At 39.2% G+C, this 16,075-nt stretch overlaps 1 protein-coding gene across 3 annotated transcripts in view; it reads right to left on the reverse strand.

The window, feature by feature from the left end:
• Positions 1–1,727: 1,727 nt before the first annotated feature.
• Positions 1,728–16,075, reverse strand: part of hectd4.L (HECT domain containing E3 ubiquitin protein ligase 4 L homeolog) — a 105,339-nt gene continuing 90,991 nt past the window's right edge. For 2 of the 3 annotated variants that reach the window (XM_018263582.2, XM_018263569.2), the window contains exons 62-76: positions 15,837–16,044; positions 15,390–15,613; positions 14,599–14,750; positions 14,357–14,460; positions 14,134–14,257; positions 12,576–12,766; positions 12,311–12,457; positions 11,439–11,558; positions 10,534–10,689; positions 10,246–10,349; positions 9,276–9,497; positions 8,268–8,434; positions 7,404–7,599; positions 4,932–5,154; positions 1,728–4,719 (exon numbers count right to left, since the gene is read on the reverse strand). In XM_018263582.2, the coding sequence (XP_018119071.1) occupies positions 4,583–4,719; positions 4,932–5,154; positions 7,404–7,599; positions 8,268–8,434; positions 9,276–9,497; positions 10,246–10,349; positions 10,534–10,689; positions 11,439–11,558; positions 12,311–12,457; positions 12,576–12,766; positions 14,134–14,257; positions 14,357–14,460; positions 14,599–14,750; positions 15,390–15,613; positions 15,837–16,044 (2,475 nt within the window). In that variant the 3' untranslated portion in view covers positions 1,728–4,582. The remainder of the gene's footprint in view (positions 4,720–4,931; positions 5,155–7,403; positions 7,600–8,267; positions 8,435–9,275; positions 9,498–10,245; positions 10,350–10,533; positions 10,690–11,438; positions 11,559–12,310; positions 12,458–12,575; positions 12,767–14,133; positions 14,258–14,356; positions 14,461–14,598; positions 14,751–15,389; positions 15,614–15,836; positions 16,045–16,075) is intronic. The other variant, XR_001935798.2, reaches the window with a different exon arrangement.

The raw sequence follows: 16,075 nt of genomic DNA on the forward strand, positions 1-16,075 counted from the left end.
CATCCCATGAACCATCAAACAGGAATCACTGGCACTCAAAGGCAGGGTCAAGCCCTTGTGTGTTTATTCAGCAGAAAAATGCAACGTTTCAGGAAAAAATCCCTTTGTTAAGCATAAAGATTTTTAGTGAGAGAAGGCAATAGAACACCCCCTACATAGCATAGTAATCAACACATCACTCAATGAACATAATTGTGCATCCTCAACAACACAAGTGCAAAACTCATTTACAAAACTATTTCACATCACCAAAGTAATAAAAGTAATTGATCCTTGCAGAGTCCATTTTATACCTTTCATTTGTAAATACACTGGCTCTGGTCGAATAGAAATCCTTCGACCGATCGCTAAAAATTTTGTAATGATCCCCGAGGGGTTTTGTTGTAAGGATTTTAAAGCAGCCTTTTATTTTTTTTTATTACTTTTGTAATGTGAAATAGTTTTGTAAATGAGTTTTGCACTTGAAAAATAAGCATAAGTGGCTTACTTCAGCCTGCAAATGTATATTGTACTTACTTAAAAATGATAATTGAAAAATAAAAGTATTTACCCAATTGTACTAACTTAGATTCACCAAAAGTGAGAGTTGTTTCTAGTCTGGGAGGCTTCAGGATGCTGGGGGTCATCATATGACTCGTTTTGTGCCATACTGTACCACAGGGGCCCCCAACCTTTTTTACCCGTGAGCCACATTAAAAAGTAAAAACAAGTTGGAGAGCTACATCATCATGAAAAAAGTTCATAGAGGAACAAGATATGAGCTGTGGTTGGCTATTGGTAGCCCCTATGTGGACTGGCAGCTTACAAGAGACTGGCAGTACATATGGTTTTTATACAACCAAAACTTGTCTCCAAGCCTGGAATTCAGAAATAAGCATCTGCTCTAAGGCCACTGGGAGCAACAGTCAATGGGTTGGAGAGCAACATGTTACTCACAAGCGACTGGTTGGGGATCACTGCTGTACCACAATTACAGGTACATTTAAAAAGCATGAACCAAATCCCCAGTAAATCTTGCAATAAAGAACCCACAAGCAAACTTGAGGAAGTGCAAATAGGCAACTAGACTAGTTCCAATGTCCGACTATTTCAAAATTTCACGAGAGGATTAACTGCCCAACAACTGTCTCTGTTCAGGCTGTCGCTGGAGATTCAATGTACATATAGTTTCTTTTTATCATATTCTTTGAGAGCGGTTAGGTGGCATATCAGAGTTATTTTTTGGAAACTGGCATATGTAATTCTTTTTTCCACATCTACAAATGGTGCTCCCAAACGGATCATCTTGAATTACTAGAACAAAACCTGCATGAACTGTCAGTATCCAATTCTAAACAGTATGCTAGAAATATTTCAAAAATGGGAGTTTGACTTTCATTGTAGGAGAGGACAAGGGCCTTAAAGGGAAGTGGACAATGAAGACCAGTGTGGGCTAAAGGTCAGAGATCAGTGACCTTCACAGTCTATGCACTTCCTGTTAACCCTAGGGTTGCTGCTTCTCATACCTTTAAAGAAAGCTGTTGAGCTAAAAACCTTGTATTGTCAGACTAAAACAACAAACATCTCACCTGCTATAAAAATGTAAATTGGAGTTTTACATCAATGGAATTCAAATCTTTGGGTGACACACTGAATGCCTTATTCTTATTTATAAACATACAAAATGATGTTGTGTGTTGTATTGTGTAATACCAACCATCCCAGAAGAACAAAGCACAAGAGCCTTATGACATTCAAATCAATTTTTTTTTTAATTCTTTTTCTTGTGACACATTTGTCCTTATTTAGTTCGCTTCATTTACACAGCAGTGTGTTAAATACCAATACAGACAAGAGAAACTGCATTGAGTAAAAGGTTTAGTTTAAAGCAACTATGGATAACTGTAATAAATATACATCAACTGTACAGCACACTTTTAGGGCCAAAATGTAGATATGTTGCTCTTAACCAATTGACTAAAGGGGCTATATGTGGTTCTCCTGCGGCGCCTTTTCCTCCGGGCGCCATTTATTAACCAGGCAGCGAAAGCCTTGTGTCTCTGAAGTTTTGGTAGCCTCTCTAACAGACTGAAAGCCTCATGTCTCTGCAGTTTGGTAGCCTCTCTAACAAGACTCAAAGCCTTATGTCTCTGCAGTTTTTGGTAGCCACTCTCAACAAGACTCAAAGCCTTTGGCAAATTAGAGAATAGGCGCCCCCTAGAAGGCTGCTAAAAGCTAAAAGAAGCACACCATGTCCGGCACCTCTGGCGGCTTTTGCAATAAACAAACATTTCCCAGAAATATTTTCAGTTGAAATAAAATCAGTTTTAGGACATTGCCAACACAGGAAACGGGATTTTTCTACAAAAAAAAAAATCAAATTGATGCCGAGCTGCCAAGAATTCCTAACTAGTGAGTCCTCATTTCATATCTGTTTGTTCCCCACTCGTTCCCTCAGAAGAGAAATATTAAAATACAAGGGAGCGCACTTCTCTCCAACATCACAATGCAGAGGCAGCAGTTTGTTCCATTGCATGGAGACTTGAATTCCTATGTCCTAACACACATTTTACCTGGGTAGCCTTCAAACAAAATACAAAAATCATCAAAGAAACAACATCAGATGTGTTTTCAGAGCAAGCTTATTGATGTGCAGGTAAAATAGTACACAAAGTAAAAGGGATTGGCAGCAAGCATATCCATGGGTAGTTTGCCCTTTTCTCGATACCTGCAGTTTGTTACATCCTGTCCTACACAGCAGCTCACAAGCCGACCAATCAGCAACAGGCCTTCACAGAAGGAATCCTACACGGTGGCTTGATAGGACATTTACTGAAGCCACTCGTGCTAATGCATTTAGCAGAAGGACACAGGAGAAAGTCCTTAAAGAAGACATTGCTAATGCTAAAAAAGCTAATTTCTTATGACTTATTACCTGCAGGCCTTTGATAATGTCTTTGCGGCGTGTCAGGTTCTCATGGAACACATTTTAAATGTCCTGAAGCATATTGCTGTTTGGATTCTGGGTCTTGGGATAACAAGAAGCAAATATTGCTGTGCTGGAAACAAGATGTACCAGTTAGGACCCATGAGCCAATAGACATGTGGATCACAATTATTACCACTTGAGAAGAAGTTTGTCTTGTACCTGTAGCCAATCAAAACCTATCCATTGCAAAAAGCTGCATTCACTGCAAAGCAAATGCGACGCTACAGGCAATTCTTAATTTTAAAGCCTCACACTTCCACTTGGCCCATCTGCAGACATTCCCATGACAGATTGTGATGCAGAACATCTCTGGTTATGTGTAACGTCGCTACGTTTTCATTTGGTTATTGGTTTGATTTGTGTTGCATGCACGCGCACCCTCTTTGCTGGAACTGACGGACTGAGATTGCAGTCTGAGTCAATGGTCCCATCCCAATGGAATTATCAATTGATTTTGCAAACGTTCTCTCTGCAATTGTATCTTCAAAGGTTATGTGGATGGGTGTTAGGAAATGTTGAGAATAGAATGGCTAGTGTAGAATTGTAAGTATCAGAGGAATAAAAGCATAGGAACTATGGCAATCATAGACCACCAAGATGCCACTTGATTTACTTTGCAGCAAGTTGACATTCCTCCTCTACTCTGAGTGTTCTGGCTAGTCACAGAAATGGACTGTGTACCACTTAGCTCCTGGGCTGCTTCCCATACCTGTCTGCACAAGAGTTGCCATAAATGATCCACATCATAGTGTTTATGCTCAGAGCCCTTGATGTGGATACAGCACATCGGCCATTTACTTGTGTGAGCAACACCATACAATCGTCAATGTAAGGCCACAAATTCAAGTTCTTCAGTGAATTCTGCTGGCAAAAAAAATGCATTTCTCTATCTACTGGACCCAATACAGCCTGAATGAATGACTGAGCTGAACAGTAAATCTGAGAACAAAACCAAAAAATAAAAAATAAAATACTTTTCTTTACAAAAATGTGCATCTCATCAATGTCTTCCTAAATAGTGAGAAAAGTCAGTAGCAAGTTCTTTAGGAATTCCTTTGAGCTGATGGAAATATGGGAGTGTCTGAAATCAACACAATCCAGTGCTTTTAACAACCCTCATAAATTAATCATTATTCTCTTTTGTAACAATTCAAATAAAAATATAACAATTATCTTCACAGCTCTTTATCCAGTGTATTACATCTCTGGAAATAATTTATATGTATACTGAAAGATGTAATCCTATATACATGAACCCCATTCTTCCCCACAGTCCTTTGTTCCCCAGCCAGAGTAATTACTTAGTAAACTCTTAGATGCCGGGTTCTCCTTCAGCATGTAAAGGGTGCTCATCATCACACAACCAACCAATACTACATGTACTCTACAAACAATTCACAGACAAGGCAAGTAACCCACCAAAGACTTGACAAATACAAAAGATAAGTGTGCGGGCAAAACAAAAACCAAAGGGGAACAAAAAAAAAAAACTGGATAGGATTTCTCCAAGTTCTGCCCATGTGGCTAAGTAATGATTTCTGTTTATGAGCAATGAAGGGTCCCAGCTGAGCTGCATCTGGACTTTCCTTTTCTCTTCTGCTGGAAAGGTAGAAATCAGCCGCTGAGTGGGTCTTCCCTGTAGTGAATGGCGTATCTCAGTTTCTCCAACATCATCTCTAGAGAGGAGTATTGTGGAAGTTTGATCATGAACATACATGTCTCCACTCGGATGTACCTGGAGTCTGGAGAGCCTGGAAAGGAATAAGGGTTTATTTGTTGAGAAATTGAGAAAAAATAGTCCAAACATCAAACCTGACTATTGGGACACAGCAATTCTAGGCATTATATTGGCCTCCTTAATGTCAAGTTCTGGAAACACTACATGAAAATATTTAGGAAGCCATTCCTTTACTCCGTATGCAATTATTTTCCATAATATCCAGTGTCAGGGCCAGTTCTTTACCTGTTGCTCCATCAGGTGGTGCTATTTTCATAGGATAAGGTGGGACATGAGCTGTGTCCGGCCCACCATCTTTACATGGGCATGTAAAGGGAATGCGTTCCTGATTGCAGGCGAATTTTATGAATTTGCAAAGTTCTTCCTGAGTGAACATTTCTAAGGCAGACCAAAAATACTCAATGTGCTGGTCTGTCTCCATCAGACCCACTTGATACATGGTGTGAGCCTGTCGAGGAATATGGAAAGGAAATTAAAGGCGGTGATACTACAGATTTTTTACAGATATGAGCAACACAGCAAACACAATATGAGCAAACTGAGATATAGAGAACAACCACACTGGAAACAAGTGTCAATGTTTGACCAAAATCTTTGAACATTTAGCTGTATCATATACTGTAGTTCTACAAATGACTAATTAATTAATGATTAATTTGACCACTATGTGCAGGGATACGTAAAACCCAAGATGCACCATGTTCTTTTATTACTAGTATATCCTTACTGCTGCATTATAGGTAATTCCTTGCACTGGCCTACACATATGATTGGTTCAGCTGATAGATGAATGATCTAAAAGAGTTGAAATAAATATGAATTGTAATTCAGTTTTAGACCAGCCCTTATTTCTGATTTTCTCAGATTCACTGTCATCTGGTATGGTGCCTATGGATTGGAGAAAAGCTGATGTTATTCCAATATTTAAAAAGGGATTACGATCTCAGCCTGGCAATTATAGGCCAGTAAGCTTGACATCTGTGGTGGGCAAATTATTTGAAGGCTTGTTAAGGGATCACATTCAAAATTTTGTCCTAATGAATGGCATTTTGAACAACAATCAGCATGGCTTTATGAAGGATAGGTCATGTCAGACGAATTTGATTGCATTTTATGATGTGGTAAGTAAGATTCTGGATAGTGGGGGGGCAGTAGATGTGATCTATTTGGATTTTGCCAAAGCGTTAGATACTGTGCCCCACAAAAGACTGCTTTCTAAACTAAGGTCTGTTGGGCTTAATGAAGTCGTTTGCACGTGGATAGGAAACTGGCTACAGGATCGGGTACAGAGGGTGGTTGTTAATGGGACATTCTCTACTTGGAGTAAGGTTCTTAGTGGGGTCCCCCAGGGCTCAGTATTGGGTACACTTTTATTTAACTTGTTCATTAATGCACCTGGGATGTAAAAATATCCAAGCCACTTATACCCTTAATGGGACTGCACTAGGCAAATCCATTATGGAAAAGGACCTTGGAGTCCTTGTAGATGATAAACTTGGCTGTAGCAAGCAATGCCAGTCGGCAGCATCAAGGGCAAATAAGGTCTTGAGCTGTATTAAAAGGGGCATAGAGTCAAGGGAGGAGGGGGTCATTCTTCCACTGTATAGAGCACTTGTAAGGCCCCATCTAGAATATGCCGTACAGTTTTGGTCTCCATCACTCAAACAGGACATTATTGTATTAGAGAGGGTACAGAGAAGGGCAACTAAGCTGGTAAAAGGTATTGAAAATCTTAGCTATGAGGAAAGACTGGCCGAATTGGAGATGTTCACGCTGGAGAAGAGGCGCTTAAGGGGTGATATGATGACTTTGTATAAATATATAAGGGGATCATATAATAATCTCTCTAATGCTTTATTTACCAGTAGGTCCTTCCAGCTGACACGAGGTCACCCATTCCGATTAGAAGAAAAGAGGTTCCGCCTAAATATTCGGAAGGGTTTTTTTACAGTGAGAGCTGTGAAGATGTGGAATTCTCTCCCTGAATCAGTTGTACAGGCTGATACATTAGATAGCTTTAAGAAGGGGTTGGATAGCTTTTTAGCAAGTGAGGGAATACAGGGTTATGGGAAATAGCTCATAGTCCAAGTTGATCCAGGGACTAGTCCGATTGCCATTTTGGAGTCAGGAAGGAATTTTTCCCCCTCTAAGGCAAATTGGAGAGGCTTCAGATGGGTTTTTTGCCTTCCTCTGGATCAACTGGCAGATAGGTAGTTAATAAAAAAAAAAAAAAAAGGTTGAACTCGATGGACATGTGTCTTTTTTCAACCTTACTTACTATGTTACTATGTTACTATGTAATTGCTATCAGTGGGAGACCAAAACCATTTCTTTTACCAACTGTATTATTACTCTTGCAACTCTTCCCTAATCCAAGGTGCATCTGGATTAAGGACTAATTTAATTTCCAAGAATTCCTGTTCCTGAAGCACACGATTGGCCAGTCTGCCAGACAATATTCCTTACGAAGGATCATAATTCCAAAATGGCAGCCTTCATGCTGATTCATCGTTCTACATACTAACTAGTCTTTCAATGATCAATTTACCTGTGGTTCCCTGAAACATTTGTTGGCCAGTTTTAGGCAAAGTTGTCATTTCCGATGAAAAAAATAATGAATGAGATTAGCTCTAAATAGAACAATTAACCCAGGAACAACATAAAGCTTAAAAATCAGGCCCCCTTGTGCTACTATACCTTTAAGAATTCCAAATTAATATACGGTAGGCCACAGGTCCTTAGCTCCATCTCAAGAGAAGACAGAGTGGTGAGGAGCTGCAGAGGAATGATGGAGCCCAGACCAGCTCTTACTGCACTCATACACTCCTGGTTCTTCAACTCATGCATGCGAAGGTTACGGATTCCCATCGCATATATATCTTTGTTTTCCCAGCTACATAATCAGATAAACACAAGTAAAAAGAGAATGTGAGCAGCACTGGCAGAGTAGCAGCTCCAAATGAAACAGATATGTGGGGATAAAGATAGAAATCAGTCAGTAGCAGTGGGACAGTAAGAGAGGAGCAATGACTGAGAACAGGAGACAATTGGTTTTGTTGTGGAAAGTAAAAATATAGGGTTATTCACAAAAAATCAGGACTTGATAAATTTCCCATTTCCCCACCATTTATTTTACATTAAATAAATAGGTTTATCCAGCATGATAAATAGGCCCCTACAATTTGTTAATGCACATTATTTTACTTTTCGGGGGAAAAAATATTATCTTGCCATATGTTCATAGAAAAATGCTTATTATATTTGGGGAGATTAGTCGCCTGGCAACAAATCGCCTCTTCTTCGGGCGACGTTGCCTCGTGAGGCAACTCTGGGCGACTTTGGAAAATTAAGCTCTCGCCGGGGAGGCAGTTCGGGGACATTAGTCGCCCGAAGAAGAGGAGATTTGTCGCCGGGTGACTAAATCTCCCTGAATCTTCTCATCTATCTCTGCCCTAAAGGTGATCTACTCCTTTAACATATAGTAAACCTAAAAAGGCCTAATTCTTTATTTACCCAACTTCTCATCAATCAGGATAACAAGAAAAAGATCTTTGCACTCACACTACAGAAATGTGTCTTCCCTTAGGGCACAGTTCCACTTCTTCTCCAGTCATTGTCACGTATGTAAAATTGCAGGCTGGTTTATAAGGAGAATCTGGACTTTCAGTTGGAAGATGCTGAGAGGCAATTTCAGCACAAAGAGTTTCCAGCTCTGCCTCATCATTTACCTATATAGCAAGGGAACAATTATTAGCACAGACAAAACTCGCTCTTTAATTAAAAGGTTTGACATAATCATGCTACTATATTATAATGTGGTTTTGTGTAGCCACTGCCAACACAAAAAAATTTCCTTTTTTAAAGGGATACTGTCATGGGAAAAAAACTTTTTTTCAAAATGAATCAGTTAGTAGTGCTGATCCAGCAGAATTCTGCACTGAAATCCATTTCTCAAAAGAGCAAACAGATTTTTTTATATTCAATTTTGAAATCTGACATGGGGCTAGACATATACAATTTCCCAGCTGCCCCAAGTCATGTGACTTGTGCTCTGATAAACTTCAATCACTCTTTACTGCAGTCCTGCAAGTTGGAGTGATATCACCCCCTCCCTTCCCCCCCAGCAGCCAAACAAAAGAACAATGGGAAGGTAATCAGATAACAGCTCCCTAACACAAGATAACAGCTGCCTGGTAGATCTAAGAACAACACTCAATAGTAAAAACCCATGTCCCACTGAGACACATTCAGTTACATTGAGAAGGAAAAACAGCAGCCTGCCAGAAAGCATTTCTCTCCTAAAGTGTAGGCACAAGTCACATGACCAGGGGCAGCTGGGAAATTGACAAAATGTCTAGTCCAATGTCAGATTTCAAAATTGAATATAAAAAAATCTGTTTGCTCTTTTGAGAAATGGATTTCAGTGCAGAATTCTGCTGGAGTAGAACTATCAACTGATGCGTTTTGAAAAAACATGTTTTCCGATGACAGGATCCCTTTAACGAATACAAGCAAAAAAGTAAAAGTGCATTTTTTTGGTAGTTTACAATAGAATTAGAGTTAATTTACATTTTCAAACTTCTTAATGTAGTTGTGGGTGAGTATATCTGCTTCATATAGATCAGTTTCAGGGTCCAAAGGTTCTCCTATGAGCATCTTCCAGAAGCAGGGAAGCAGATCCAGAGGAAGTGGAACATCGGCTCTAATAGCTATACCCAGCAGCTGGCCAAAGAAATGGAGCAACTGCTCTTCTGCATATGTTATGGGACTGGGAGTTAGAAGGTATTTTCCCTGTGGAAAGAAAAACAGCGGCATTATAATGTCTTCAGAGTATTTAATATATGTATAGACATGAGAACATGTATGTGTTGCCACAATGTATTGAAACATAGGCATATCTTTTATCTTGATTTATAACTCTCTCTTGTTTACGTTGAAGGTAGAAAACAAAGTTGTGTTAAAGGGGTTGTTCACTTTTACATTAACTTTTAGTATGACATAGTAGAGAATAATATTTGGAGACAACTTGCAATTGGTTTTCATTTTTTATTATTTGTGGTTTTTGAGTTATTTAACTTTTTATTTTCAGCAGCTTTCCAGTTTGCAATTTGTATAGTTGCTAGGGTCCAAATGATCCAAGCAACCATGCATTGATTTGAATAAGAGAAAGGAATATGAATAGGAGAGAGCCTGAATAGAAAGGTGAGTAATAAAAAGTAGCAATAACAATAAACGTGTAGTCTTAAAGAGCATTTGTTTTTTTAGATGGGGTCACTGACCTCCATTTGAAAGCTGGAAAGAGTCAGAAGAAGGCGATTAATTAAAAAACTATAAATAATAGATAATGAAGTGTAATGAAGACAAACTGAAAGGTTGCTTAGAACTGGCCATTTTATAACATACTAAAAGTTACCTTAAAGTTGACCTACCCCTTTAAACGGAAACTGAACAGAAAATACATATGGCAACATCTAATAATCTAACATCTAAAAAAAGCTTTTTCTTATGAAAACAATCAGTGAAAGTGGTGGGTGTGCACCTTGTTCTTATTAACCGCAGAGCTGGGGCAGAGCAGCAGAAGGGACAGTGAGGAGCTCTGGAGTTCTTTACACACTTGCCAGAGAAAATGACGGAATGAGCCACCTGCAAACCAGCAAAAGAAAGGTTACAAATGAATGATCCTGTAAGAATGAAACACTAATTCCTATTATGCATTAATGTATTACCCATTTATCATAAACCACCGATTTTTCCTTTGTATAACTTAATTTTAATTTAATACATAAATACTCGTGGGATAACTTTATTTGCAGAATGGGTAACTCACTTGTGCCATGCACCTCCTCTCCAGTAAAGCGGATGTTAAACGCATACGTGGGGTCCCCCCCACTTGCTAACTTGACACACAGTTGTGAGGAAGGGATGCACGCCAACTGTCGGGCTGCCTGGCAAAAGTACGAGTTTTCTGAGATACGTATTTCTCCTGTTAGTGAAGGAACAAAAAATAAAACATAATTTTTTTGTTTGTAAGCTTGGAAATCTTTTTTGTCTTAAAAAACAAAACAAACCAGATTGTCCACTATGAAATGCACTTTTTCGCAGCATTATTTGCTTAAAATTGAGTCTATCGGAGACAGTCTTCCCATAATTCAGAGCTTTCTGGTTTCCAGAAAATGGATCCCATACCTGCTAGACTATAATAGGTTTATACTCTAATCATAGTTTTTAAACAAGATTGTTTCTTCACTTAAAAGTTATTTAAGGACAGTAAAAAATGTCTCAGTGTTTGGAATGTCCACCATTTGCCTTAAACCAGGGGTGTCCAACGGCCCAGGATGGATATGAATGCGGCCCAGCTTAAAACGCTCCTGAGGAAATGTCATAATAATAAGTCTATTTAATATCCAGGTGTCCCATATTCCAGTGTATAGCTCCATCTGGTTATCCAACTGGTATTGTAGTTATTTTCTGTGTATTTTCTTTACTTTTACCAATCAAAAGTGTTTGTGTATTTCATGTGTGGCCCCAGGCAATTTTTCTTTTTCCAATGTGGCCCAGGGAATCCAAAGGTTGGACACCCCTGCCTTAAACGTTGCTTGTGCACTGCCTGGCATTTATCTTACACATTTTTGGAAATCCACATTATTGCAACACGGTCAGAGAATTCTAGTAACGTATCAATATTGCTTTGCCTTCCCCTATGTTCCCAAAGTGTGGTAAGATTTTACTGACCTCCTACAATTTCTAATGGGTCCAGCGTGATCTCTGGGGCTGCATGATCTGCTGTCCTCTGCACTGTAGCGTTTAATACCTGGTTCATCACACTCACTTTTGTATCATAAAAGATTAATCCTAAAACAAATGGTAAAAAAGCAAAATCATACACAGCGAGAACCCCTGCTATGTCATTCCAGGGTTCTTGTCCATGCCTTACAATGCTTCATAAATATCACATTTAGATTTAACCCCCCAAAAAATGACATGCAGGTACATTTATCTAGATGGTTTAAATTATGATAATAATTTAAATCCATACAAATGATACCAATTGTAATTACTTGAAACTTAATTACATATTTTATATAAATAATAAGCCACAATATTGCTAAAGGGGAGAGGGCACATACAACTGACAAGGCATTCGTTAAAGGAACAGTAACACCTAAAAATGAAAGTTTCAAAGTAATGCAAATATAATGTACTGTTGTTCTGCATTGGCAAAATGGGTGTGTTTGCTTCAAAAACACAACTATGGTATATAAACAAGCTGCTGTGTAGCGATGGGGGCAGCCATTCAAGCTGAAAAGGGAGAAAAGGCACATGATACAAAGCAGATAACAGATAAGCTCTGTAGTATACACTGGGATTCTTTAGAATGTATCTGTGTATCCTGTGTTTGAATGGCTGCCCCCCAAAGCTATAGTACAGCTTGTTTATATAAACTATAGTCGTGTTTCTGAAACAAACAGTTTTACCAGTGGAGGGCAACACTACATTTATTGCCATTGGTGTTACTGTTAATTTAATATGTAGCTCAATAGCACATGCATTTATTGACAGTGGATTTAGAATGATTTATGTCATGTCACTGAGGGTCTTCATACCTTTAGCTAGCTGGAGTAAGGATGCAATGCTGTGCATGTACATGTCCGTTTGCCGTAACTCCACTAGGGGCAGGAAAAAGGTCTCTAGAGTAGTGTTTAGTGACTGAAGAAGAGCAAATCGGAGGCGTAGACTTTCTATAGGTACATCTAAATAAAGCAAGACATTTCAAAATGTAAAGGCTATGCATGTTAATTATTCAAATAATCTTTCATATAGACTATCACAGTATTTAGACAGCTGGCTCGTCTTTTAAGAAACACCTACTCAGCAGGCAAGAGACTCTGGGGTCAGCAGTATCTGCAAGATCCAGATAAACCTCATGGGGGTGTAGTCGGGCTGGCGTTATGGCAAGGTGACGGCAAAGGCGGTTGATATACTGAACAAGAGCAACATCCATTTCCAAGGTCCATTTTCTGCTAGATTTTTGAGCATGTCTTGTATCGATGCAGGCACACCTGGAATAACAATAATAATGAAGAAACAAGTTAATGGTCTGGTTCTAATGCAATCAAACAGAGACTAAAACTTTTGACATATAATTATTAAACAGATTAGTAATATATAACTAAATACTGTATAAAATAATATATGGAAGTTTAAATCCTGAATTTATTATAACCAGTGGTGTAACTAGATGTTACTGGGCCCCACAGCAAATTAATATTAGGACTCCAAAAATATCCAGAGGTTTAACCAATATATGTTGAAATTGTACATGAATTAGGGCCCCCTTTACCTCCTGCCTCCTCCCTGCAGCTGCAGGGTCTGCTTCCTCTGTAGTTATGCCCATGCTAATAACATGATACATACAATGATTTCTAATAACCTTGGCTTAAGGTGGCCATACACGGGCTGATAAAAACTGCCGACAGACCGAGTCGGCAGCTTATTGGCCCGTGTATGGGGCCCCGACGGGCTTTCCCGATCAAGATCTATCTCGATCGGATGGGACTAAAAATCCCTTCGGATCGTGGCCGCATCTGTTCGTTGATGTGGTCCCACGATCCGACCGCCCTTTACCATTTGTTAGAATCCGATCGTTGGGCCCTAGGGCCCACGATCGGATCAGCTCGATATTGCCCACCTCAAGGTGTGCATATAGGGTCGCCAAACGAGCGGATCTCTCCGTGTATGGCCACCTTTAGTTGATGTGATGTGAGTTGATGTGATTCTTAGGTCAAAGTTCTGTTGCAAAGTTCAATGCATTAGAACAAAGTTTTCAGTTTCACGAATATTAAACATGTTTAATTAAGTGTTACTATAACAAGTTCATAACTAGAGCCTGCAATACAGCCACATGTATTTCAGTGTACAGGGAGTCCTCGTGTTACAAACATTCAACTTACATACGGAGGCTATTACAGTAATGTACTGTGGTTTGCTTGGCCTTTATTACCATTCATTGTTAATAAACCACCCGCCCCAACCCCCTCGGGTGTTTGTTGTTTACTGCAGAGCACAGAAATGTAAAAATAAATACTATGTTAAGACATCTGTCTAAGTTGCATTTAATAAGTAAATGTATATGTTTCAATTTGCAAACAAATTTAACTTAAGAACAAACCTACAGACCCTATCTCGTATGTAACCTGGGGACTGCCCAGGCATGGACTGGCAATCTGTGGGTTCTGGAAAATGCCGGAGGGGCTGCAGTAAGTTGTCATAGACAGGTCTATTGTGATTTTCAGTGCAGACCTGGGACTGCCTCTATATCTCTTGGGTATAATTGTGCTTTGATACAGAAATCACTGGCAAGTTACTATGCTCCTAATTTAAAGCACACAGAAATAACTTTTTCATGAACAGAAAGGCGTATCAGAACCTTTCATAATGAAGATCGTATCCGCAGGCCAAGATAGCTCTCCAGATGCTTCGGATGTCTTGCTTAGCCCGATCTACTACAAAGCGGTGAAAACCATCCAATGTCAGAAATCTCTCCTCTGGAACTATAGAAGGACACAATTAAAACGGTGTTACTGTGTATGATCATGGATGGATGGATTCATAGGATAAACATTCAGATCCACAGTTTATCATCAACCTACTTTCTTGCTTCTTTGTAGGAGATTTGTCTGGGTCCTTCTCATCTGGTCTGCCCTTCTCTGGAGATTTTGGTTTCACGGTTGGTTTCTTTTCACTTAAAGCAGTCCTAATGGCAGTAGAAAGAGAGAAACTATTTAGAAAAAGCATGAACCTTTATTTGTATTGATACGATTTATTTTGTGTACTGTACACAGAGCACCACAGACAAACACATAAGAAAGGAGCTGGCTGTAGTAACTTTTACCTGACACTGTTCAATAGAGCTTTGTCTTTGGTTGGTGGTTTGCCCACTGGTCTTTTGGTGCTTACAACTTTTACAGGATGCTGCTCCTTCCCAGTTTTGCTGTATTTGCTTTTGTCAAATTTGGGCTTGGGAATTCCATATTTCCTTAAGATCTTGAATACAGAACAGACAGTTATATTAGACAGCACCTACTGGTGGTGAAGATGTGGGGATCACTCTCCCATATGTGTGTGGGACTGCCCTAATGCATTTGCTCTTGTCTTATTTTGTTTCCTATAATTTTTCAGTACCTTGTATTATGATATACATCTTATTGCACAACATGCCATTATCTTTGATTCATGTTTTGGATCAGAAGGAACATTGTTAATTAACAATTGCTTAAATAAAATTCAATGTAAATATCATTACAAACTCTGCTAGCAGGTGGGTGATAAAAATCCAATGGCAGCCAAGGTAAAACCTAGCAATCAGAAATGAGATAAGCTTTTCTCATCAAAGTTAATTTGGCTCTTTGTCTGCTACGGTGCTCGTTTCTGGTTATGTGGCAGGAAAATTCCCTGATAAAATATTAGGAAACCTGATCGGTACTTGCTTGGACTAGCCTATGCATGTGCTCATTAGTATATTAAAGCATGCTCCTGCTGGTATACCACTGTGCAGTTCCATTCTCCCACACCCAGCAGATGGCTGTGAATAGCTGTCATTGCATTTTACCTACACTGCATGACTTCTGTAAACATACATGATTTATAAGAACAAAGAAATCGGTATTGTTTTATCTATATTACCTGAGTCAGTTGATCTTCCAGGACTTTTTTAGGTGGCCGCACATTGGTGAAAAAGGTATGCAGTAAATTCCCTGGGGTCTGAGAATTGATCTGCTCCTTGCTGAGGTAGATATCCGACACTTTGATAAACTTGGCAGGAGTCAGACTCAGCATCTGCTCAGCGTGAATGCAGCTCTTGAAAATTTCAGTCAGCACATCACGAGCTTCAGGAACTAATTTATCACCTGCAAGTGGAATTCTTGTTAAAATTGACATGTACATTTTTATTTCATTATGCAGAAACACAGTTTTTGGGTATGGGTGGAGATTCCCTTCAGGCCAGTGACAAAATGCTAGGCATAATGTACATCTGTGAATACATTAAATTCTCTTTAAATAATACGTAGGTCATGGAAAATTGACACAAATTTTCAAGTGCTGCAGACCAACACATGAGAGCTGAATCACCTTTCATTGATTTATCCAGGAAATAATCTGCCAGCCCAGGGATTCCTTGGGTATCAAACAAGCTCTGATTCACAGTTGAAACAGTCAAGATCTCTTCAGTAGACATTTCCATTAGCTCCCCTTCACCATCCAAACCTGATAACCCAATGAGGTCACTACTGTTAAACAGAGTGGCACGGATTTTCTCTATTTTAGCTCGTGATCGCACCTAAATGAATGAAAGCAAATAAATTGATAGA

The sequence above is a fragment of the Xenopus laevis genome, chromosome 1L (assembly GCF_017654675.1).
Source record: "Xenopus laevis strain J_2021 chromosome 1L, Xenopus_laevis_v10.1, whole genome shotgun sequence".
Taxonomy (NCBI): Eukaryota; Metazoa; Chordata; class Amphibia; order Anura; family Pipidae; genus Xenopus; species Xenopus laevis.